Genomic DNA, 23,208 nt, shown 5'->3' on the forward strand with positions numbered 1-23,208 from the left:
TTGTTTTCTCTGTCGATGTGCATAGTATTATTAACTCGTCAGTAGCCTAAAAATACACTTTTTAACGTGCGTTTTCCCTGACTAAAAATACTGACCTCATCCTTATTCTGTTAAAACTGTTTGAAAATGTTTCTCATCCAAGCCCTTACGTCCCCACTTCTTTTCAGCACAAAGTGACTCCATTGCACATACATGTCAGAAAACCTGTTGTAACTTGACTTTATTAAATGATTTCATGCGTAAAAGTATATATTTAATAGAAATACAACATAAAAAAAATACTTTCAAAAATAAAATACAATGAAACAATAAAAAATAAAATACCATTAAAATGATGGGCCTATTAATCCTTTCTTATCTCTGTATGCAATGTGCACATGTATAAATAAAATATAAGCTTACATGTATACAAAGTTCACTATCCTCTTCAAGGTAAACATTCTCACAGGATAAATTCACAAACTAATTTACTAGATAATATGATTTTTATTTATAGTGCTAGTAAAGTTTCATAGTGTCTTTTTACATGTTACTGCAATAAAAATAAAAGATAAAAGCCACTGAAATTAACAAAAGATGTCAAATACATTTAGCTTTGCTGACCATTACACACATTACTGTATGTTCTTTGTACAAATCCTTCCTTAACATGTAACATATTAATACATTAGAGGTCACAGTGCATGGCTGCTGCCACTGGAGCCCAGTTGAGGTGAGATGGTTAGGTGGGTGATTGCTTAAAGGTATATCTGTACCATCTGCTGTGAACTTCCAGATTATCTTGCCTGGCTAGATGCAAAACCAGCAAGTTTTGGGCCATTAGCAACTTTTATCTCCACTCCCACCTTTTCCTTTTCTGGGCTGAGAGCTATCATTTGGTCAGGGTGTACAGTTTGACTCTTTTAGTGTTTATTCCCCCTCTTCCACAGAAGTATGTATTTTGCCTCCTATTGCCAGTCCTGCCTCATGGATAGCCCACTGCAGAGCTGCTCCAGCAGGCAACTTGGCAAAACTTCCCTCTGAGATGTTGTTTATCTTCAGGTAACCCCCAGGTCTGTGGAGAGCAACTCCATGAAGGTGGGAGAAGAGCAGCGGCAAGTCACTCATCAGCCTGTATTGAGATACCAGCCTCAGCTCAGTGGGGATGTCTGTTTCCTCAGAGTACTCAAAAATGGCTGCCATGTACTTGGACAGGTCCTGGCCTCTAGCTTTAGCTCGGCAGACCTCTTCTACCATAAGTTGGATGGCTGCATTAGAGCTGAAGGAGTTGGACCCAAAGTTCAGCCGCCTGTTAGCCTCTTCATCATCACTCTCTAGGCCTGAAGGCTCAAATCTGTGGTTAAAGCCCTGGGAGCAGATCACCAAGACAAAGTCACTCTCCCGGATCTGCCGGCAGTGCCAGGCCATACTCCCCTCCTCAGCCATGCTGAGAGAGTCCCACAGGTCCAGGCACACCTGGAAGGAGAAAAAGAGTTTCATCTCAAAATGATCTAATAGAACAGCTCACTTAGATGGTCCTTATGAAAGTGAACATTAAGCCTTTAAATGTCGTGTCTGCTACCTGAGTGGCCATGTGCTGCTGTATGAAGGCCCCTAATTGCATGACAGCTTTGACATGTGCAGGACCATCAAAGCTGCTGTAGCAAATCAGCAGACGAGGAGGGGTCAGCCTACTTCTGGGTAATGATACCATTTCTTCCTGACTCCCGCTGTCATGGTATTGCTTGGTGATATCTGAAGGGACATTGAAACAGAAACCTGGTTACATTTTCACACGCTGCTGGTATTGGAAAAGATAGAGCAGATATGAACATGGTTTAAATGAACCGCTATTTTGGATTTATTAAATTGCGCCTAGTGAAATACAAACATGATGTATTGAATTTGTCTTTGCACCTGGTTTTATGTCACGTTTCTCCATCTGCAGCTCAGGCTTTCTCCTGGTGAGAGCAGCCAGTAGGACTGCAATAATGGCTACCACAGCCAGGCCCAGTGGAAGTATCAGAGCCAAGGAGGCAGTGACAAAGTGTGTCCTGGGACCTTCTGAGGAGGGGGAAAATGGGAGTACAGGACAAATCATTGACCAACAATTATTAAATAATTTGGCATTTTGGGAAATGTGCTTATTTGCTTTAGTGGTGAGCAGTACCTTTGTGAATGTGCATCACCTGAACGTTGAAAGCTTTTCTCACTGCATCCACTTCGTTAGCAGCAATCTGTGACACAAGAAATGTTGAGTTCATCTGTGGCCTTGGTCGTTTTAGTTTGACAGGATATTGTTGAACCTAAAGGGTTATTTGGCCAATAAGACGCCACATAACAAGCTGTAAGCACAACATCAACATCACCTTATAAACATGTTAGGTAGTAGTTGCCTATTTGAGAACAAATACAAAGATTTGCTTTTATTTAGGATTGTGTCTATGGCCATCTGATATGCAGCGTTTCCACGGAATTAAATCTATGGCGGTAACAGTGGTGCACGTGCATGCACACAAAGGTCTCTCTCATGCGCAACAGATTCAGAGTGACAATGTAAAATACCTTATGTTATAATGTGTAAAAAATGTTTGGTTCCTCATGAAACTGTCACGGGACAAAGTAGAATATGGCAGACCACCACAGTCTATGGGAAACACTGTGGAAATAACCTCTTTCCTATGATCTCTACGTTTTCTCCATCAACTCCAGATGTCAAATTCTCTAAATGTTCACCAACCAGGCACTAATTTAGATTGTCATTGATATCAGTTTCACTTGAACTCAAAGCCCTCTCTCTTTTCTGAAGCTTGAACTGTGGACAATTTTGTCAAACTACAAGAAATGCTGAGTCAGGACAAAGAAAATTAAAACATGTAGCTTAGCAAAGCAAACGTTTTTAACAACTGTCATATCAATATTATCATCAAATGCAAGGTCAAAAGTATAGATGACCTATAATCCAATTTTGTTTTACCTCACAAGTGTAATTGGTTCCTTCTTGGAGGTCATTCAGCTGATAGCTGTGGTGAGTTTTGTTTTTGGAAGAATTCTGCAGAAGATGGATAAATGGTTAGTGCAGATAGGGTCACATAATTATCAAATATGTCTGGAATAGAAATAAAATAATCAATTGATGCACTGATTGATAACAAATAAGCAAAATAAACATAAAGCTGCAGAAGGCTTAACCACCCACAGGCGTTATTTCTGTGTAGTTCTGCATTCCGTTTGCATAACAAAGGGAGAAGTAACTTGTGATGCCCAGGTTTTGGGGAGCCAGGTTAAACGTCACGGTGATGGCAGTCCCTTCCTGCTGCACCTCGACATATGTGGGATACCAGTCTACAAGCAGACCATAAAAATATTGATGTTGACGTAAAGCTGATCATAAGAAAATAATACATCTAACCTTTGTTTGGGAAGTATAAGGAAGTCTCACCATTTTTGCACTGCTCAAGGCCGTTCTTCTCTTCACAAGCTGCAAAACCATAACATGCATATTACTATACATTCGCCAGTGTTTGGACCACACATGCTTCCTGATGGTGTGTGTGTGTGTGTGTGTGTGTGTGTGTGTGTGTGTGTGTGTGTGTGTGTGTGTGTGTGTGTGTGTGTGTGTGTGTGTGTGTGTGTGTGTGTGTGTGTGTGTGTGTGTGTGTGTGTGTGTGTGTGTGTGTGTGTGTGTGTGTGTGTGTGTGTGTGTGTGTGTGTGTGTGTGTGTGTGTGTGTGTGTCTTATGTGATAATCTGGCCTAAAGCTGAAATGGGTCTTACAGCGTGTGGAGAAGATCTTGCTGCTGTAGAACCTCTCCCACTCCTCAGGCACCGGCAGAGCCATGACGGTAACAGCATATTGGGACCCAACGGAGAGTCCGGGGAAAGGGTCCGACCTGTACACCTTCAGAACACAGCAGCTGTCATGACCATGGTTAAATATAGCACTGTGCATACTTTCATCTGTGATAAAGTGAGATAAGAGTTTTTGACGGATGTTTCATTAACAGAGAAGTTCTCTCTCGTGTCAAATCTCAATGTACTGTATTAAAATGCTCTGATTTCGTATGTTCTGTTCTGTATTCTATACTAATACTGGTTTTCTCTCTGTTTTTGTGTCCATAGTATGAATACAAATTGAACCACAAATAATCGATGCCTGAATGATAAGTTCCCACGTGTGTTTTTTTTAATAGGTTTTTTATTTTTCCCCAATTCTTTTTTGAATATTGATATAGTTTTTAGTTTACTTGATAATTGAAAACCAACAACATTTCATTGTCTTAGTTACTTCATATTTCCGAGTAATTGGCTCCCTACTTGTAGTATAATTCAGAAATAATAATCACAGTGTTTATGCCTTGAATTTTTCAAAGCTTACTTGTGTTTTTATTCTTGGACGTAACACTCTTGCACTTTTCTAGTAAAGGAACATATTTTTTTTACAGGTGAAAAATCTAAGTAATGGGCATATACAGTAATATAAGGAGGAAAATGACAAGTTATTAAATAAATAAATGAACAAGCAAGCACACAGGTAAATATTTATTATGATTATGATTATGATTATGATTATGATGATTATGATTATGATTAACACATCTAACAGGATTAGGTTAGGTTAATATTTCATATGATTGAGTAATACAAAATAAAACACAAAACTTAGCAGTGCTTGATACTATAATACTGTCTTGTTTGATGAATCAATTCTTTTCATTTTCAAAGCAATAGACAAACTAATCTCTGAAAATCCAGTTTGTGTGATATTTACTGTTTTCGTGCAGCAGTAGTTTAAACAGAGTGCAGAGGAAACACAGCACAGTGATCCTCTTTTCACTGGATTTTATTGTCAAAATGGTTTGCATATCATGGCGCTCCTTTCCCCTCCATCACTTCTACCACCTAGTACAGGGATTGCATGTCGGGCAGTGTTTGTGTGGGGGGATCTGAGCAGTGATGTATTATGCATTTTACTGTATTGTTTTATATTGTACATTGTGCCTGTTGTTTTGAATGAACAGTTCTCCAATGGAGGTTCTTGTGGGACTTTTACAGCTTCTCCTACTTCGTAAGCGTAAAATCTATAGCTGATTCCTCTCAGGACATATTTTAACTTTATGGGATGGTATATGAGCAGAAACTAAAGGATTCTCAGAAAGTGGTAAGTGGTGTAAAGCCAGGACAGTGTCCTTCACAAAACAATATTTAGGATCCATTCAACTATTAAAAATGAAACCACTATATATTATCGATGTAAACCCTTATTATTTTGCTACAGCTGTTATCTAACTATCAAAATTTGCCTCTTGTGAGTATAAACCAGAAGAACTACAGTCTTCGTAATAAGAGTTCATTTTGTCAAACGGCATACCAGACATAAAAAGAAACCAAGACCAAAGTGAGAGGGGTCCCTTCCTACCCTTTGAGCATGTGTAGCCACGAGGGAGACGTTGCGGTGGAAGAGAAAGAGCTGACAGGCAACAGTAGATCCTCCCAACGCCTGGAGGGTCACCTGAAAGCCTCGCAGGAAGGCGATCCCTGCAGAAAACACAAAATGGACCAAAGGAAATCAGTGTCACAAATTCAGCAATCCATCATCCAAGTTGCATAGATCCTCCATTATCGAGAACATGTGTGTGCTGCTCCAGTTCAGTGCACGGCCAGTTTGGATTTTAACATACATGTGTCTGTATGTTAAACTGTCACCTCACTCATATGTGGACTAATCAAATGTCTCTGTACACTTTGAAGGATTCTCATGATACACGGCATCACTTTTATCTTTCAGTAATAACTCACTGTTTGAGACCTGAAATCACTTGTGCATGTCAAGACTGGATGTGGTAAATGAGATAGGGGGAGGTACCTCATGTTTGACAAGATAAATGATTCACAAAACTGGCTGAGAATTTCAAAAATCAACCAAACATCTGTTTGACACAGTCAGGTATGTGTCTTTTTGAGAACTGCATTGGAAAGGTTTGAAAGAAAACATTGACGTAATTTTGTATCAACACACCATAATAACTGGGTTTCCAGGAAACAAGAATAGTCTCAGAGGTGGGGTTTGGCTCCTGTACAGATTCAACCGTCACATCGTTTGGCGCTTGGACATAATGCTGACAGATCTCAGGGTCTTCTTCTCCTAGCAGCTCCAAGCATGGCCAAGGGATACAACCTGAGGAGAAACAGATACGTACAGTGACAAAGTGCTTCGGACATTTTCAGAGTATAGGCATTCATTTCTGGACCTGCATGTGAAGCTAATAGAATATTTAAGTTAAGACTACAGACATGTGAGGTTGTGCTTGCTTATATTCAACAACTCCCTATTAATCCTATTGTATGGAAATTGGCTGCAATCCACCAACAGGGCAATAACGAGTTCCTTCTCAATGAGTTGTGGTGAATGGAGCTAAACAGCTAAAAGGAATATTTACACCTGCATCTAGAGAAAAAAGTCAAAAAAAGTCTGTTTTCCAATAAAATGGCCGGTGGAGTGATGACGAATGAAATTGTACTGCCCTGCCGGCAGATATTTTCCCACACCATAAACATAACATTTTGGAGCCACAGCTTCATATGGATGGGAATGTGCCATGTTCCGTTAAATTACAATCCAACACATATTTCACACAAGACCTCTTGTTGACTATAGAGGCAGATTCAGTGGGGTTCATCCTTTGGGGATCATGAGGGAATTTAGAAAACATCATGACCATCCAACCACTATAGTTGTTGAGATAAATATGACTGCGGATTAGTTGACATGAATGCAGTTGGACCGAATGTTGTTGATCTTTATATTATCACAACAGCAACTCTAAAGGTCGATGTTAGTCCTTAGGCTTGCCTGGGTTGAAATCCTAATATGAAGTGCAAACAAGGTTAATGCTGTGAAGCGTGGAGTTTGAGGTTTGGGGGGTGCCGGACATAGCCTTGAGTACAAAGTGAACAACACCTCAAGAGTTCTCGGAGCATTTGACATGGTTTCCAGCTGTAATTTAGCCATTGTGGCACAGCCCGTCTTTATCAGACTTACTTCCAAACTCTTGGATGGAGTTGAAACCCAGCGCCTCCTTGATATCGGCTCCTGTTATTCTGCAGTATTCACATCCTGGTGCTCCCTGCGGAGGAGAAAGAGATCATGAATTCAGACCAAGCAGCCACACGTTGATTATGTCAATGTTGTGTCAGGTGAACCACTAAAAAAAATAGTTTCAAAACAGATAAAACATATGAAAGGAAAATAAAATGAAGACATATGAATGAACACAATGTCAAAAAACAGGTACAGTTTTTTGGGCGTGAACTGAATGACGTCAATTGATTTGATTATGGTCAAAATTAGCTCAGGATTTAATACGTTCTCTGTTCGGCTGCCAGGAGGAAGGAGATCTGGTTCAGACACAGGAATGTGAATTCCAGGAGTTTACCCAAGTGGGAACTCTGGCATCACAGCTTTCTCAAGTGCTGCCTCAAAACTTGGAAATACAACTGAAAGCACACTTCCGCTCTGTGGTCTTCGATTGTGCCTATTGTGAAGTCAGATGTTTGGAGAGAATCCATGTCGTTTCAAATAAATATATTTGATGCGTGTCGAGTGTAAAGTTGAGCCAAGGACATTCTCCTTCCATCTGCTGCTGCTAACAAATCGAGTACTATGCTGAAATCTGTGTGAAATTCATTACACATTTATTTCCCAAAAATTTAAATTTTTATGAATCTATTGGAAAAAGTAATAAATACAATCACAAAATATCCAGTGTATTTTTAATACACTGGATATATCGTATTAATACGACCATGGATAATGATAATGTTAATTTTCATCCACACAGTCACATTATGGGGACTTGCCTAGAAAACTAGGCCCCAAATGTAAATAGATACATTTTAAGGTGAAGACATGTTTTAAGGCCAAGTTAGGTTTAAGTTTAGGTTAAGATTAAGGTAAGAGTTAGGGTTAGACATGTAGTAACTATGGATAGGGTTAGAGTAAATCTCCACGAAATCAATGTTGGTCAAAATAATGGTCCCTAAAATCATGGAGACAGGACTGTGTGTGTGTGTTTCTCCTCCAATATATGGTACGAGTATTCTTTTATTTTTATTTGCCCAGGATCCTCTCATAGGTATTTCTTTTAGTCTAACTTTATATAATTTCCTCTATTCATTCACGGCTTCAAATCTCTTCCACTTAAACCAATGTATTTTCTTCTTTTTTCACGTCTAACTCTGTCGATTATTATTCCATTTATACAATTTCCTGGATTATTGCTTTTGCAATTTCTGAAACGAAGACTTGAATGTTTTAGTTATTTGCTTCAGGGCTAAGTACTGAAGTATGTATGCAGGTGCTGGTCTGTTTAGGGCCTTAGCTTCGGAGGTCCAACAATAGTTTGTACACGATAATTTTTTTTCTCCATTATAAAAACACTCAGAATACTCACTATGACAAAATGCCAAAACTATTTTATAATGGGGCAAAACAACAAGAAAATGTGTGAGCATTTTACCTTTATCTCGCTGTAAATATTTGAAGTAAAAAAATTGTCTTGTAACTAAACCATAACAAATTCTCTCCAGTATTTAGAAAAAAAAATATTTCAAATATGAGATATAATAGAAGCCATCATATCCTAACGTTCATATATTATAAGAGCATGTCCATAATTCAAGTAATAAAAAACTAGGATTGTAGGATATAATGAGCCAAGTAAAGAACAAACAATATATATATATATTGGATATTTCCAAACTTCTGCACATACTTACATCAGTGACTCAAACCTGGATGGACAACACTGTCACAGTGAGTGAATCATAAAACAAGACACAATATGGGTCGGTTTCTGAACATTACGCTCAAAATATAAAGTATGGTTCTATTTAACAGTATCTCCTTAACAGTGTCTCTGCAATATAGAGTAGAAGTAAAGTACAAAGCTGTACTGCACGTAAATACACTGTGAATATACTGTGTGTGTACACATAAGGTTTCAAGTCTTCACAAGTTTTACTCACACTGACACTAATGAATCATAACAGGAGTGAATTAGTTGCAACAGCTTGAGGAGACGGGTGACCACAATCATTTTAACACAGAAACCAGTCAATAAGTCAACTTTTAAATGCAGGACTTTTACTTGTGATAGATTATTTCTTTATTGTTGTATTAGTATCTGTATTTAGATAAAGTAGGTTTACTTCTTGCACCTCCCTGATAAACACTGTCAACCTGCCCTGCAGGTTTACAGACCATAACTAGACTAACAGGTGGAAAAAATGAGAGGCAAGAAAAACTGTATCTGCCTCGGGTGTGTGTGTGTTCACAGAGTGGTAGTTAAACTGGCAGGTGAGGTAATGGCAGTCAGAAAGTCTCTGCAGTCTAAATACTTACTGGCACGCAAACCGAAGATGAGAGAACACAATCCACGTGCTTAGCATGCATGCTACAAATGACACGCCCTCCACTCACAACGCATCTCAGTGTAGGTGACCTCAAAAATCACAAACGTCAGCAGTGGCAAAATAGTTTTAATACGAAACTCAGCGGCTGCACCACATATTAAAGAAGTTTGCGAGCTGTCGAAGTGACAGTGTGTGTCTATCAAGAAGGGATTGTCGTGTTAACACACACCAACATTTAGGTTCAACAACTCTGCATTTTCCTTTGTCCATTATCTGTTGGTGAACGTAAACATTGAGGGCTGGAAATAGCTCCAACCATAGGGTTTGATATTCTACTGCCTGGAGTAACCTCCCTGACATTGCACACAGACCCCAGGAAGACCAGGCTAATGTGCCACAGGGGACACCTTTAGTCTGATTTTTGATATTTCTGATTCACATGTTACAAATAGGTCTCAGAGACATGTCTCTTCCGATTATCAGGTGTTTTCATCGTGACCCTTCACATGTAGCTTGCTGCTCCTGGAGGGGCCCCACGGATTTAGGCTTCAGGCTATAACCAGGTCAACCAAAGAATTATAATAATTTTTTTCACTTGTTTTTGTTGCAATTCAGAAGCAAAAAGCAAAGAGTGGGAAGCGTTAACTTAGAATCTATTGCTCATACTGTAAATATGGCCTTTATTCTTCCCTCTCTGTATTTTACTATGATGTTATACAAATCTATGACCAATTTTCTCTTTAACTCTATTGTATAAATTGGAACTGTGATTGTAATTTTCATATTATATATTTTAGATGTAGTTAACATATGTCATTACTGGTGTCTACTACACCCCATACATTTACTTTACGTGGCGTAATCATAACAAATAGAATATTTATCCTAAGAAAGGTTTCTAACACATCATTTCTATTGTATTATGATTTTTTCTGCAGGTTTGTGGATACAATGTAAAGCCCCATCTGCCGGGTTAGACCGAGGAAACTGTCTGAGGCATATATTGTTGGAATTATAAAACATGCATGATAGAAAGAACCCTTTCTAAATTGTATGAGCATCCCAAGACACTGTATAACAGAACCCAGCTAGTATAGCATGAAACCACAAACACAATTTTCAGGTTCTTTCTCAGAGCAGAAGTGTGCAGTGAAGCTCCTCTAGTACACAACTGCAGCTCACTATGTAAACAGATTCAGCCTAGCTGCAGAGCAGACGCCACCAAGGGAAATGCAATGTACGTAGATGGCACAGAAGATGAGCTTGCTACAAAGCAGAACCTGTGTAAATGTGGAGCAGGTTTGAAACCGGGGCTTACCTGGCGGACGCAGTCCAGAGTGCAGTCCTGAGGAGCAAAAGCAGTGGCTGTGACATCGTCCTGAGCCCAGAGTGGGAGACCAAGCACGACGAGCTGGAGCACAACAAGAGCTGACCTCCACATCCTGCTGCAGCCAGCATGACACTGTCAGCACCAGAGCTCAAACTCACACACACTCCATTCACTCACTGGACAGGATGGTCTGAAGGAGCCTCCGCTCGGCGTGAAGAGTGAAATCTAATGTCAAAGCATCTGCAATGCTGTGTGAGTGACAGGAACGTGGGAGGAGGAAGGAGGACTAAGAGGGGAGGGGTGACTTGAGGCTATTGGTGGAGGTGCAGCCCAGCCAACTTGCTGTGCATGTTTTAACAGTTATGCATCACTCAGTTTTTTTCAATTTTTAATTTAGGAGCAGGAGGCACACGGCAGGTTCAGCTCCTCAACAGAATATAATAATGTTCGAAGCTCAGGCCAAAAAAACATTTTCACACAAACCCACAGGCTGATGACAAGTCTCTTCAGCGAGTGGCAAACGTCCATGTGTAGGTTCCAAGTTTAATCAAAGGTTTTGAGTCCAGCCAGTTCCATCCAGATTCACTTTATTAAGCACAGACAATAGAACATGTTGATCGGCTTTGTCCACACGAATGTGGGCTTGTTTTCACAGGAAACAATGCATTGGTAAATCAAATACATTTGGGGAAATTAGCATTTCAAATACCATGAAAGCTGTGAATCAAAAGTATAAAATCTTGATAAAGCACAGATGAACGATGGTATAACAGAGGAAATAAGAAGGAAATGAAAAACAAGACGTTTCCAGAGGCTGGAGAAGGTGGCCGTTTCATCGGATCTGAAAAACAAAGAAACACAATATGAAGTTACTCCACAGGACCAACAACATCAGGTCCAAACTAAATAATACTATTAGATTACAGTGAATTGCTAAGTGTTCCCTTATTCCTCCAACCATTCATCCTCTTCTTGGAAATCATTTGATCCAATCTGATGCTAATGGTTCGCAGGTCTTCTGTTATAATGTAGCTATAGAAAACAGAAAGACTTCTTTCTAGTGAACAACTGTGGGTGTCACATATTTATCTGATGCAAGAGCACAAGTTCAGATTAAAGTAGCTAATTGTAGGTCCCAAATTTAATCAATAATTTTGGCACGAGTTCATGAGTCCTTGCCAGGTTCCATTTATTAAGCACAGACGCAACATGTTTATCAGCTAGATCATCAGCATGAATGTGGGCTTGTTTTCACAGATAACCATCCACTGGCAAGACATCTGGATTTCAAGGTAAAACTGCATAAAAAGGCGTTTAAAAATATCATGAGCGGTCCAGATCCGTCATTTACAGATGAAACATGGCAGTTTTCCTCCCTAGATTCAAGAATGTTAGCTCCAGCTTGACAAAGATGAATGTTCTTATTTGTCTTTTAGACCACCTCTTTTCTCGTAGGTCTCACACTCACTCACGCTTTACCTGAACAGCCATTCATCCTCTGTTTCAGAAGGCTCTGATTTATTTCGACAACCTCTTTGCATGCCTTTTTTCCCCACAGGTCACACAAACTGTGTTGCTTCACTTCTGTTGGGGTATATAGCTGTTTCAGTGTGATGCCTGGTTTTTTCTCAGATGGATGATTAGAGAATGGGTGGAATGGACAAAATTATGGACAAAATATCAAAGCATCATAAAAATAAATCCTAATTTGTGAGCTTCTGCCAGTTCCTTTCACCTGTATGACAAAATCACAGTTAGAACTGAAGGGAAGTGGCGACCCAGAGGCAGTGGAACAGGTAGAAGCGAGGTTGAGACACGTCATCCTTGTTGGCCCTGTGGCAGCTGGTCAAGTTGAGCTGGGTTACACAAGACCTTGCATTGATTTCTTCCTTGATTCAGGAAGACATGCGCAGAGTAGTGGAAGAGGAACGTTGCAGTAGGACAGTGGCTATGTGCAAGCAGGGATCGAGGACCAACTGGGACCATATAACCATCCATAAGAACACCTGGGCAGAATTTTGAAGGTCTCAACCAGCTAGACTCAAGTTTCTGATTCAGTCAGTATGTGTTGTGCTTCCAAGCATTTCCAACCTGGTTGTTGTGGATCAAGAGGGCTGATCTGTGGTGTTTGCAAATTACTTGGACACAAGTCACCCAGCAGGGTGACTAATGAACAAAGCCCCGAAAGACCAAGTCGCACCGACTGTTGTTTCAAGACACTAGCAAGCAAAACACCAGACCTATTTCAATCTCTGGAAAAAGAATAAGAGATGTGGGCTAAGGTTTAAAAGGTCGGGAACGGCAATAACTCCCCTGAGCTACTTACATGCTGCCACCTTATAGACATCATTGCTATAATGGCTTCTGCAGCTTTAACCACTGGAGCAGTTTCCACAAACTCTAGACTCAACATTAAACCACAAACTTCCTAAAGAGCTACATTATTATTTAGTTGTGTTCACTATTCAGTCCCTTTAGCTTGTTTTGTTTCTACCAACCCCTGAGAGAAACATCTGGCTCTTGCACAGCTGAATGCTCCACTGTGTTCACCAGCTGGTGACCCACACTGGTTAGATGGGAGGAAGTAAAATAAATCACACTCACTCAGCAGCCTCATCACACTGCTGCGGTAAGGTCACATATTATATGAACAATTGTGTAAGAACAATGTGTTTTTATAGTCTTGTGCAACTTACTACCCCACTTTATTAAAATTAAACACAGCTGCATGCTTCCGCGTAAAAAGTTGGTTTACAATGGTCCTTTAATCCGAATGAAAAATAGATTCAAGACTAGAATAAAACTTCAATCATCTGTTCAAAGAGAATTGGTGATTTACTGCTAAGATGAAGGAAGCCAACATTTGGCAAAGTGATTCTCACCGTATATTTGTCCCATTTCTTCTCAGGATCATACGGCTCCCAGCGACTCGCAGGGAAGATGTGCTTGTTCTTCTCATACCAGCTCCTCAGCACCACTTTACCTGCATGAGACTTTAGGCAACAAACAAATAAAACTTGGTTAACTTTGACTTCATGATTTTCTTTTGTGATTTGTACACCACTATTTTATATAGGCTAATTATTTATTGTTGTTGATTGAAGCTGTAATTTACTCTCAGTTAAAATTATAAAGATATAATTGATTATGTAGATTTATTTGAAACAAGAGTTTTTCAATTTTCAATTCAGAGATATATATGTAAAACCTGGTCAGGGAAAGCCTTTTCTGATTTCATTCAAAATCAGAAATGACCAAAATATTATAATAAGCATCTATTGTTCATTTCAGGTTCTTTTAGCTTTGATTGATATTTGTTCACATAAAAAAAATCTGTAGATTTTTCTCCTGTTCCTGCGGTCAAAGAAAAACCTCACCTCATCTTTCTCGACAGTGGCATCGTTCACAAGTCGGATATCATCGTGGACGTCAAAGCTGAAAAGAGGACCTGTGGAAAATGGGAAAAGGCAGGAAACCCAACTTCACATCATTCCCTGATCTGCACAGTGACTTAGCACTTCAGAATGTAACATCAAGAAACAAACCAAGATGCAACATGTCGATTGTTCACTGACCTGATTTTCCTCTGGCCTTTGTCACGATGAAGTCGTAAAAACTGTGGTGCTGAAAAGTAAAGTGCACCATTTAAATTAATAAAAGTAACCAGGACTCTCACCGGGTATAGGAAATATAAAGATTAAACACACACACACACTTTTTAAAACACATTTTAAGATGGTGTTTTTTAATATTTTCAAAAATCAGCTACATTTAGAAGACTGATAATCTATTATTGTACTACATCAGCTACAGCGATTACCGCCATTACAGCTTGAAAGGAATGTTAATTATCCCACTGCAACCTGAGTGTGTCTCTACTAACAAGTCCATGACTCTTTGATAATGAACAGAAGCTACATCAAAGGTGCACGATGTAACACTTGAAAGAGACAAAATTAACCATATCAACCCACAGAGAAGCAGCACGTCAGCTGCAGTTTTCATGTTTTCATTTGTGCGTCATTTACCCACAAACAAAAGAGCTGGCTTGATCTACTTTAATGTCTTCACTGACAGTGTGCGCGTGTGAGTTGAAAGGACCGGCAGTATAAGTGTCCTGTTGTTACACACAGAGCTGTAAATTATCTTCTAATCTAATGATCGGTTCGGGAAGCTGTGATTGCATTTGTCATTATTTTCAGAGTTTAAAAATAACCCCACAATCTCCATTGTTTGTTAATAAGCAGGTACACAATAATGATTTAAATGTAGTTGGATTCAATTCAATTACACAGTGTTCTGAAATATTTAGATCTCTAGCAGTTATGGAGGCATGCGCACGTAAATCACCCGCACAGGTTCCAAGTGACAGGTACTATTGAGGGAAGGATAAGTTACTGTGTGAGAGGAAGAACTGCATGCAATGGACCAACTGCAGCTGAAACTATGAGGCCTGACTGTCTGCATGCACGGTAACATTACTGACCATTATTGACCATTACGTGAGCGAGCATGCGGCAAATAGTGCTGCACAAACCAAGTGATAATATTGTTATCAAGAAACTGTGGCAGGACAAATTCGGATATGGCGGGCCACCACAGTCTAGGTAAGTAATGTGAAACATTGAATTACATTTAATATTTTTAAATGCAGAACTTAATATTGGTATTAGTACTTTTACCTAAGTAAAGAACTTAACTTAATTTGTGATTGATTAATAATAATAATAATAACAATAATAAAAAATCGCTGTGAAATACCATGAACTGTGATGACATGAAACGGAGATAAATTCTAAAACTGTTATCATATAGTGAAAATCTCATTGCTGCAACCCAGCTGTAGATAAAAAAAGATCAACAAGAAAAACAACAATAAGAAAAAACAACAATAAGTCATACAAAGACGCATTCCGCACCATGTTATCACATCAACCAGGTAAGCGACCAGTTAAACTCCACATTAACAATAATAATAACAATTTGAGTTATTTATCAGCTGTAGGCCTTTGGCTGCTATTAAATAAGAGTCACACTCAGGTCAGGGGGTGAAACATGTTTGTATCTGCTTCTGTGTTAAACAGATTAAAACCTGTTAAAAGTGTTACATGCTGATGACTTTTTCTTGCCACTTCTGTGACATCAAAGCAAACATTACTTACATGTGGGATTATAAGATCTTCTTTGATGTACATCAGCTGCTCTACTCCAGCAGACCTGCACAGAGGAGAGGAGTTAGTCCAGTAAAGATAAAGTTTGACATTATGTCAAAATCCACTTACTGTACTTCCAGAAGGAAAGCGGACTAATTTTTCCAGTTTGAAGCCTCTGTTTAAAGGGTTATAAATGTTCAGACTATTGCAACTCCAAGTGGTAAAATAAGAAATGACACTGTGACGGAGAGGGATGATGTAGTTAATTGATTTTGTCAGTTCCTGATTAGTCTGTTTGGTTATGGATTTCCTGCTCTGTCAAACAGCAGGAGGAAGAAATCACAGAAATACCTATAGTTATAATGGATTTAACAAGTGAACTTTTAAGGATAGTGATGATGTATGTTGACGTGACACTTCTTTCCTTTACACCTTCTCACCTGAGCTCACTGAAGTCTTTCCTGAGGACTTCCAGCGCCCTCTGCAGAAAGTTCTGGATGGTATTACCCTTCTTCATCTGCAGGAGAAAGACACACAAGGATGATGGGAATGTGAACCGTTATGTTCACATAAATTCCCCCTGTCACCGATACCTTACACAAACTGCATGGCCGTACAGCAAAAAGAGGGCGAACTGACACATTCCCACACACTATTGTTGAACCTCCTCATTCTTTACCTTGACTGTCTTACGATGTCCAGAACCATCCCAGTAGCTGAATGTGATCTCAATCTCCTCACCTGATGACAAACACACACAAACACACACACCACTGTTAGACAAAGTGGAAATGAAATGCTATGAAAATTTCACATCACTTTTAGTGACCAACATGATCACAGTTATCATTATTATGTTTTTATAATGTGAAAATGTGCTGAAAATGTTCATGAAGCACTGATACACCCACTGTAATCATGTCATTATTATTATTATAACTGGTACAAGGAAGAGGGACAGTATCTCACCGGTTCTGGCATCTCTGCATTGGCTACCGGTACAGGATCGATTTTCAGGTTATTTAACTGTTTTTAAAGCGCTACATGGCACCCCGGTCGATGACGATATGACTTGCGATAAATAAACATAAACAGTCCCTGGCTACGGATGCAAATACCACGTTTACAAATTCTGTTGTTTTTACCCGGACAGAATTTACACGTGTCCAATCACAGTGTGTGTTTGTGCGTGTGAGAGAGAGAGAGAGAGGAAAAGAGCGCAGCGGACGACTGATGAATGCACTGCTCTGAAGAAAGATTTAACTTATTAAGAAAAGTATCGATCACTATGTGATGATCAGTGATGATATTGTGGCGCCATTTCAAACAAATCAACATTTAAACTGTAGGGAGTCAGAGATGTGAGCTGAGTCAAAGAGAGAGAGAGAGAGAGAGAGAGAGAGAGAGAGAGAGAGAGAGAGAGAGAGAGAGAGAGAGAGAGAGAGAGAGCGCGCAGCGGAGTCAGTGTATGTGTATGTGCAGAGCGAGACTTCGAGACCTCGCAATTCTCTGTTCTCTCTCTATTCTTTTCTTATTCTTTTGTTGGTGCTGAGTTTTTGAAAGCATAGTGATCAAACATGTATTTTTACTGCAGGACTTTTACTGTGAAATGTAACCCTTTCATCCGGAGCTGAGAGAGAGGGTGACTGAAATTATGTTTGTGTACATACGTATTTACTCCCAACTCGCATCAACTTGCGTCAACTGAAACGCTGCACGTTTACTTTGATTTTGGTGACACCATGTGTTGCTGAACTGCATTGTGGTTCTGTTGCATTCCGCTGCATGAGGCAGAAGTTGAGCAGAGCTAAACTTTTCATATGCTCAGACGCTAGCCAATCAAATCATGTGAATATGAAAGCAGGGGTGGAGGCAGCTGGTGAAGCTGGTTTGTGTTCATCTTGTTGTGGGTTGTATTTCCTGTGTACTTCTCTTTAGCATTGCATTAACAGCTAGCATGACACGTGCCCTGACGCACCAAAGCCATTTATGCTGTATTCCAAGCATGAAACTGTGATTGTTGCCGTTATGAAGCTCACACCGACACCAAGCATCAGACACACTCACCGTCAAGCGAATCCAGCGTTACAGAATTGAAAATAAATGAAATGAAAATGAAAGTGACAAATTCCCCAAAGCTGAGACATTTGTCAAATATGGGACACTGTTGCCTGAATGTTTGCATTGAGGTGACAGTGGATGAATACACAACTGAATGTAAGTGACAACAACTGTGCGTGTGTGTGTGTGTTCTGACACTCACTTTTAATCTTCTCCTGTTTGAGCTCCCACTCCTGCCTGAGCTCCTCTCTGAGACGATTCTCCTCCTCCTGAACACAAGAGGCAAACAAAACCAGTTCAGTGAAAATATCAGAGCTCTATTGGTTATTTTATTTTGGTTCGTTTTTTCTTTTGAGTGATGGGTCTGGTATTTCCAGTTTTCGGTTTTGTTCTTAGTTTTTTCACTTACGCACAGTAACACGGCACCGAAACTAGTGGCACTATGAGATGGCAGAGACGCAAATATTATATATTATATAAAATTAATCAAGATTTCATCGTTAACAGTGTAATCATCATCATCATCATCCTCTCCTGTCTGTCAGTCCACTGGTCTGAAAAGCGTCCGTCCTCTGAGGCCGAATCCTACTTTTTTCGCAGCTGGTGCAGCTTGGGGAAGAGAGGAAGAGGAGGAGGAGGATGAAGAGGGAGCTGGGGCAGCAGGGGTGGCGAGGGCTGACGTCTGAACAGGAGGCTGGCGTAACAGAAGCTCCTTGAACACGGAGTTGCAGTGACGTGACGGGTGGGACGTTTCTGGGTCTGGGTCTCATAAACTACAGTACACCTTCCCACAGCCAAGCCGAGTGTATGGAGACAAATTAGGACCAGGGTGTTTGCAGACTAGAAGTTATCAGTTCCATGTCGGTCATGTTTATAGTTTTATTACAACATGCTAATATCTGGGTCATTAAACTAGAACTACAAACTATGCATATTGCCAAGCTCTAAAGTAGCATTATATGAACAATAACATAATTAAGACCTACTTAAATGTATTGAAGACCTAGTATCTAATATTGTAGCATATTAAGGGCTAAAATTCTGATTACTGAATTTTAGACTTTTTTAAAGACTTTTTAAGAACCTGTAGAAACCCTGTTTAATGGATCGGTCACATTGTGTCCGCAGGTTAGTGCTCCTGCAGGGTCTGAGCCACCGTGTGAGACACTTCAGACATCACATTACCAGAATTGCAATAATCTTAAGTCATAACACATTAAGGAAATGAAGACCAAAAAGCATTTTTGCCTCTAAGAAACTAGAATTACTGCTCTACGGTTGTATGCCTCCGCCAACCAATCCAATTTCCATGGAATTATTTCCATGGAAGTGACAACTGATCTAAAGCTGAAGAAATTCCTTCATATTCAAGAGGCCAAAAACGTTTTGTGAAGTCACCGTGAACTTGACCTTTGACCACCAAAATCGAATCAGTTAATTGTTGAGTCCAAGTTAATATTTGTTCCAAGTTTGAAGAAATTCCCTCTAGGCATTCTTGAGATGTCGTGTTCACGCGAATGGGATGGACGGACAATCCCAAAACAGAATGCCTCTGGCAGCTGGCTGTCGCCGGCGCGGAGGTATAAAGAAAAAGTCTCAAACAAGTGTCACACATACTGACTCACCTCTCTGTCTCGATCAGGAAGGAAACTTGTGTCCACGTCTGGATTTTTCCCCAGCTTCTTCTTAGCTGGAACATCTGAGACAAAAATCACACAACTATTAGACAAACTCCCTGATTCATATTTTATATCTATTGGTTTAATCTCACAAAAGCCAGTGTACAAACTACAAGATGTAATTTATTTCTTTTCAAATCAAAGCTGTCTTAAAATATACATATGGATCCACATCAGGCTAATCGTACTGTATAATGCTGAGTGTACAACTTAACTGTTGGACCAAAGCAGTCATTTACAAAACACAGGGAAGATTCTCAGTTCGGTGTTTCCAAACAAAAGTACTCACAATCCTGCTCGTCTTCCTCCTCTTCCTCATTTTCCTCTTCTTCTTCTTCTTCTTCTTCCTCTTCTTCATCTTCAGGGTTAAAAGATAAACTGGCTATTTTCCTCTTCTGTTCTTCTTTTCTCTTCTTCTCTTTTTGCTTCTCTAGTTTGCTGCAAAGGAGCAGAAGCAAAAATAATGAACTACCGCTCATAAATTTGAGTTAAGCTAACTGTCCCAGCATCCCTTGCAGGGTCTGAGGTGAGAGACACAGCATCTCCACCAGGATGTACTGCCAGTAGCCCATCCAGCTTAACGTCAGTCACAATGTGCCGCCCAGCATCACTCCTGGGCAGGCATTAGGACCCATAATATGCGTCTGCCCTGATCCTGAAGCAGTGGCAGAAATAACAATGCATCAGCAGGCCACTGTTTGGGGGAGGGGGATGTGCAATGCAAGTTTTAATGTACATATCTTTTAATAATAGAAAAGCAACACGCGCAACAGTGATGGCACAGCTGGCCGGTTGGGGGTGCGTCTTACTCTTCTGGGCTTCTGATATAAGACTACCAATGCCCTGCGGGAAGCCTGTGTGTGTGTGTGTGTGTGTGTGTGTGTGTGTGTGTGTGTGTGTGTGTGTGTGTGTGTGTGTTCATCTCTATCGCTCTTCACAACTTGATAACTGATAACATGAATTCAGTTATTAGTCAACGATGTTGGATCATGAATCCTGATCGTTATGGTCACTTTAACACTGATGTCCTGGCTGTGCGCGTCTTGTGCTGTGTGTGGCAAGTGAACGGTGTGCACACGGTGTGTTTAAATGCAGCCTAATAAATTGTAGAGTGAATCAAACAAACCCAAAGTAAACTTCAGTGCTGTTCAGGTCCTAATAACTTCTGATTACTGTTGGTGTTTATTCTTAAAGTGTAAAGTAAGCGCAGGTCAGCGGGGGAGTGAGTACACTCCGACAGGAGACTCCGACATTGTACAGGACGACCAGACCGTTAATGTGCGTCTGTCCTGATCCTGGGGATATAGTTATAATATAGTTATTAGAGTTTTTTCAGGGATGTGTGTCACTCTTGGTGTGCCTGAGAAACACCAGAACATTGTGCAGCCACAGAAAAGTGTTTGTTATTACCGGTAGTCCAGTAACTTTAGCCATAAAGTGTGTAACGTTACATAAGCTCAGGTTGCAGTATAGTAGTTACTGAAAGGCTATTACTGAAAGGGAGGAGAGCCGGGATCAGAGCCCAACTAACCCAGCTTGGAACTAAGAGAGCGAGGAGAGAGATGCAACACCGTCTGTAATGCATGCACTGCACTGGGGGCAGGGAGGACGAGGGTCACTATGGCATTGTATTAGATAATAGATTGATTTTGTATTTTTGCTGTGGTGGCAACGATTTTGGTGTGCTGGGCCGCCAGGCAGAAATGTTACCAGCGGAAACCCTATTTTTCAGATTGGGAGTGAGTTGCTGCTCCAAGTCATGAGTTTAAGTATCTTTATCTAGTTCTGATGCCTCTTGGGCCTTCTGTTGGAGAATATCTGGAATGCCCAACATGAAGAAGACTCCGGGGTAGACCGAGTACTCACTGAACAGACTATAGATCCCATCTGGCATGAAAATTCCTTGGGATCCCCAAGGATGAGCTTTGTTTTGAGTTTCTTGTGAACATTCCAAAGTAAAAACCCTTGAAGCCTTCTTTTTTCTTGTATGTGTAGATGTGATTGCTGCCAAAGAACACTCATCAACCATACTCCAGCTGCACTACAATATGTTTTACAGCACTTGTAATTCTCTCAATTTACAGCAGAAACTGTACTGGAGGAACAGAAAAGGTTAATTAGAAAGTATGCTGGCAGGAAGTAGTAACTCACAGCTGGAGTTCTTTGGACTGCTCCTTCTTGGCCAGCTGTTTCTCTCTCTCCTTCACCAGCGCCTCCTGCTTGGCCTTCATATCATTCAATGTCACCAGACCTGATCAGAACATGGGACACATGAAACTGGTCAAACAAGAGTCACATGGGGAGATCAATCAACTATTCACAAATGTAGTGCAATATTTGTTTTTACTGTGTAATTCTTTTGCTGCTTTCTTTTAAGTGCATATGTGTCTCAACATTCCTGTGGTCAGTTGAGCTGAAGTTCACTAAGAAAAACTAGGACAAAAAGAGCCGAGTCGCCGCGTCTGCACACGCCATCTCCATCATGACTCATATATCCTCAAACCCTTTGTTGTGCAATTACTCATTTCTGTCTGTACAATTCAATGTCTCATGTGCAGTCTGTTACACTATTCTGCTCATTTTCGTTTTTTCCATCAGTCCATAGTGACTCATGTAAAGTGTCCTTGGGTCTCTTCAAAGGTGCTATATAAATTCAAGGTATTATTATTATTACATATATTCTGTTTACATTTCATATAATATTTCTACTCCATTTGTTTCTTTATATCTCCTTGTGTTTATATGGCATGTTTACCTATTTTTTTACTTCTCGTGATATTAGTTTTAGTTTGAGACAGCAATGTGGGACTAATACTTGTCTTATCTTAACTTATCATGTGTGACACTACGTGGGTCACGTTCTGAGTCAGTCCCTGTGTTTCTCCAGGCTCTACACGTGTGGTGCTTTCATGAGTGTCAGGTGGGTTGATACCGACCGACTGTGCTGGACTTGAGCTCTGCCTCCACAGCGTCATAGTGAGCTGAGAATTTCTTATCGATGTTGGACTTGACCATGTTGTCCTGAGAGGAAACAAGAGACGTTCAGACAGGTAACCACACAGTCATATCACTGATGATGCTTCAGATCACACTGGGGAACACTGCAGTTATCTGGACCAGGGGGCACTTCACGGACCCTGCAGGTCGCCGGCCCTCACACCTCCACAGTGGTTAATAATACTGGGGAACAAACAGGGGGTTGAATAGGTGGTGAACACGTTACAACTCAGGACACGAATGTAGAAACCTCTGCAATCTTCTGCTTCAGCTGTTCGAGCTGTTCTCTTTCTTTCTCTCGTTTCTTCATCAGCTGCATGGCTCGTCCCGCCTCGCTGGCTGCTCCTTTGTACTGCGCCATGATGGAACTCTGTCTTCCACACTCGCGCACACCGAGTTTTCACTCACGAACTGAGACAAAGACGAGTTTAACACTCGAACTGAGATTTGTTTCTGTGGATCTGCTCCACGCACTTCACAACAACAAAAATGGCGGTGACGAAGTGCATGCTGGGTATTGAATGCGCTTTCACGTACCTCAGGAAAACACAGCTCCCACTGCAACGAGCGAACTATATGGACCGACTTATGTAAAT

At 40.4% G+C, this 23,208-nt stretch overlaps 2 protein-coding genes across 2 annotated transcripts; both read right to left on the bottom strand.

Annotated features, from left to right (window-relative positions):
- Positions 1-202: 202 nt before the first annotated feature.
- si:ch211-207e14.4 (interleukin-17 receptor D) lies at positions 203-11,174 on the bottom strand. The gene is made up of 12 exons (XM_035158109.2): positions 10,711-11,174; positions 7,021-7,105; positions 5,998-6,156; positions 5,398-5,516; positions 3,756-3,879; positions 3,422-3,460; positions 3,179-3,324; positions 2,957-3,031; positions 2,150-2,216; positions 1,897-2,043; positions 1,562-1,734; positions 203-1,455 (listed from the first exon to the last, which is right to left on the bottom strand). The coding sequence occupies exons 1-12, from the start codon at positions 10,831-10,833 to the stop codon at positions 910-912; spliced, it is 1,803 nt and encodes a 600-aa protein (XP_035014000.2). The 5' UTR covers positions 10,834-11,174; the 3' UTR covers positions 203-909.
- Positions 11,175-11,292: 118 nt separating this feature from the next.
- On the bottom strand, positions 11,293-23,135 carry fam50a (family with sequence similarity 50 member A). Its single transcript, XM_035158110.1, has 13 exons — positions 22,863-23,135; positions 22,552-22,636; positions 21,767-21,866; positions 19,905-20,053; positions 19,562-19,635; positions 18,139-18,205; positions 16,555-16,616; positions 16,316-16,392; positions 15,885-15,939; positions 14,298-14,346; positions 14,100-14,170; positions 13,605-13,715; positions 11,293-11,563 (listed from the first exon to the last, which is right to left on the bottom strand). Exons 1-13 carry the CDS (start codon positions 22,971-22,973, stop codon positions 11,555-11,557), a joined length of 1,020 nt encoding a protein of 339 aa, XP_035014001.1. The 5' UTR covers positions 22,974-23,135; the 3' UTR covers positions 11,293-11,554.
- Between the last annotated feature and the right edge of the window lie 73 nt (positions 23,136-23,208).

The sequence above is a fragment of the Hippoglossus stenolepis genome, chromosome 6 (assembly GCF_022539355.2).
Source record: "Hippoglossus stenolepis isolate QCI-W04-F060 chromosome 6, HSTE1.2, whole genome shotgun sequence".
NCBI lineage: Eukaryota > Metazoa > Chordata > Actinopteri > Pleuronectiformes > Pleuronectidae > Hippoglossus > Hippoglossus stenolepis.

Coding starts and splice junctions, on each gene's coding strand:
- fam50a (XM_035158110.1), bottom strand. CDS start 22,973: ATGGCGCAGTACAAAGGAGCAGCCAGCGAGGCGGGACGAGCCATGCAG. Junction 20,054..21,766: donor CAGTCCAAAGAACTCCAGCT/GTGAGTTACTAC, acceptor GCTCCTTTGCAG/CAAACTAGAGAAGCAAAAAG. Junction 16,617..18,138: donor CAAACAGGAGAAGATTAAAA/GTGAGTGTCAGA, acceptor GTTTGTCATCAG/GTGAGGAGATTGAGATCACA.
- si:ch211-207e14.4 (XM_035158109.2), bottom strand. CDS start 10,833: ATGTGGAGGTCAGCTCTTGTTGTGCTCCAGCTCGTCGTGCTTGGTCTC. Junction 7,106..10,710: donor CTCTGGACTGCGTCCGCCAG/GTAAGCCCCGGT, acceptor TCTCCTCCGCAG/GGAGCACCAGGATGTGAATA. Junction 1,735..1,896: donor GAAACGTGACATAAAACCAG/GTGCAAAGACAA, acceptor ATGTCCCTTCAG/ATATCACCAAGCAATACCAT.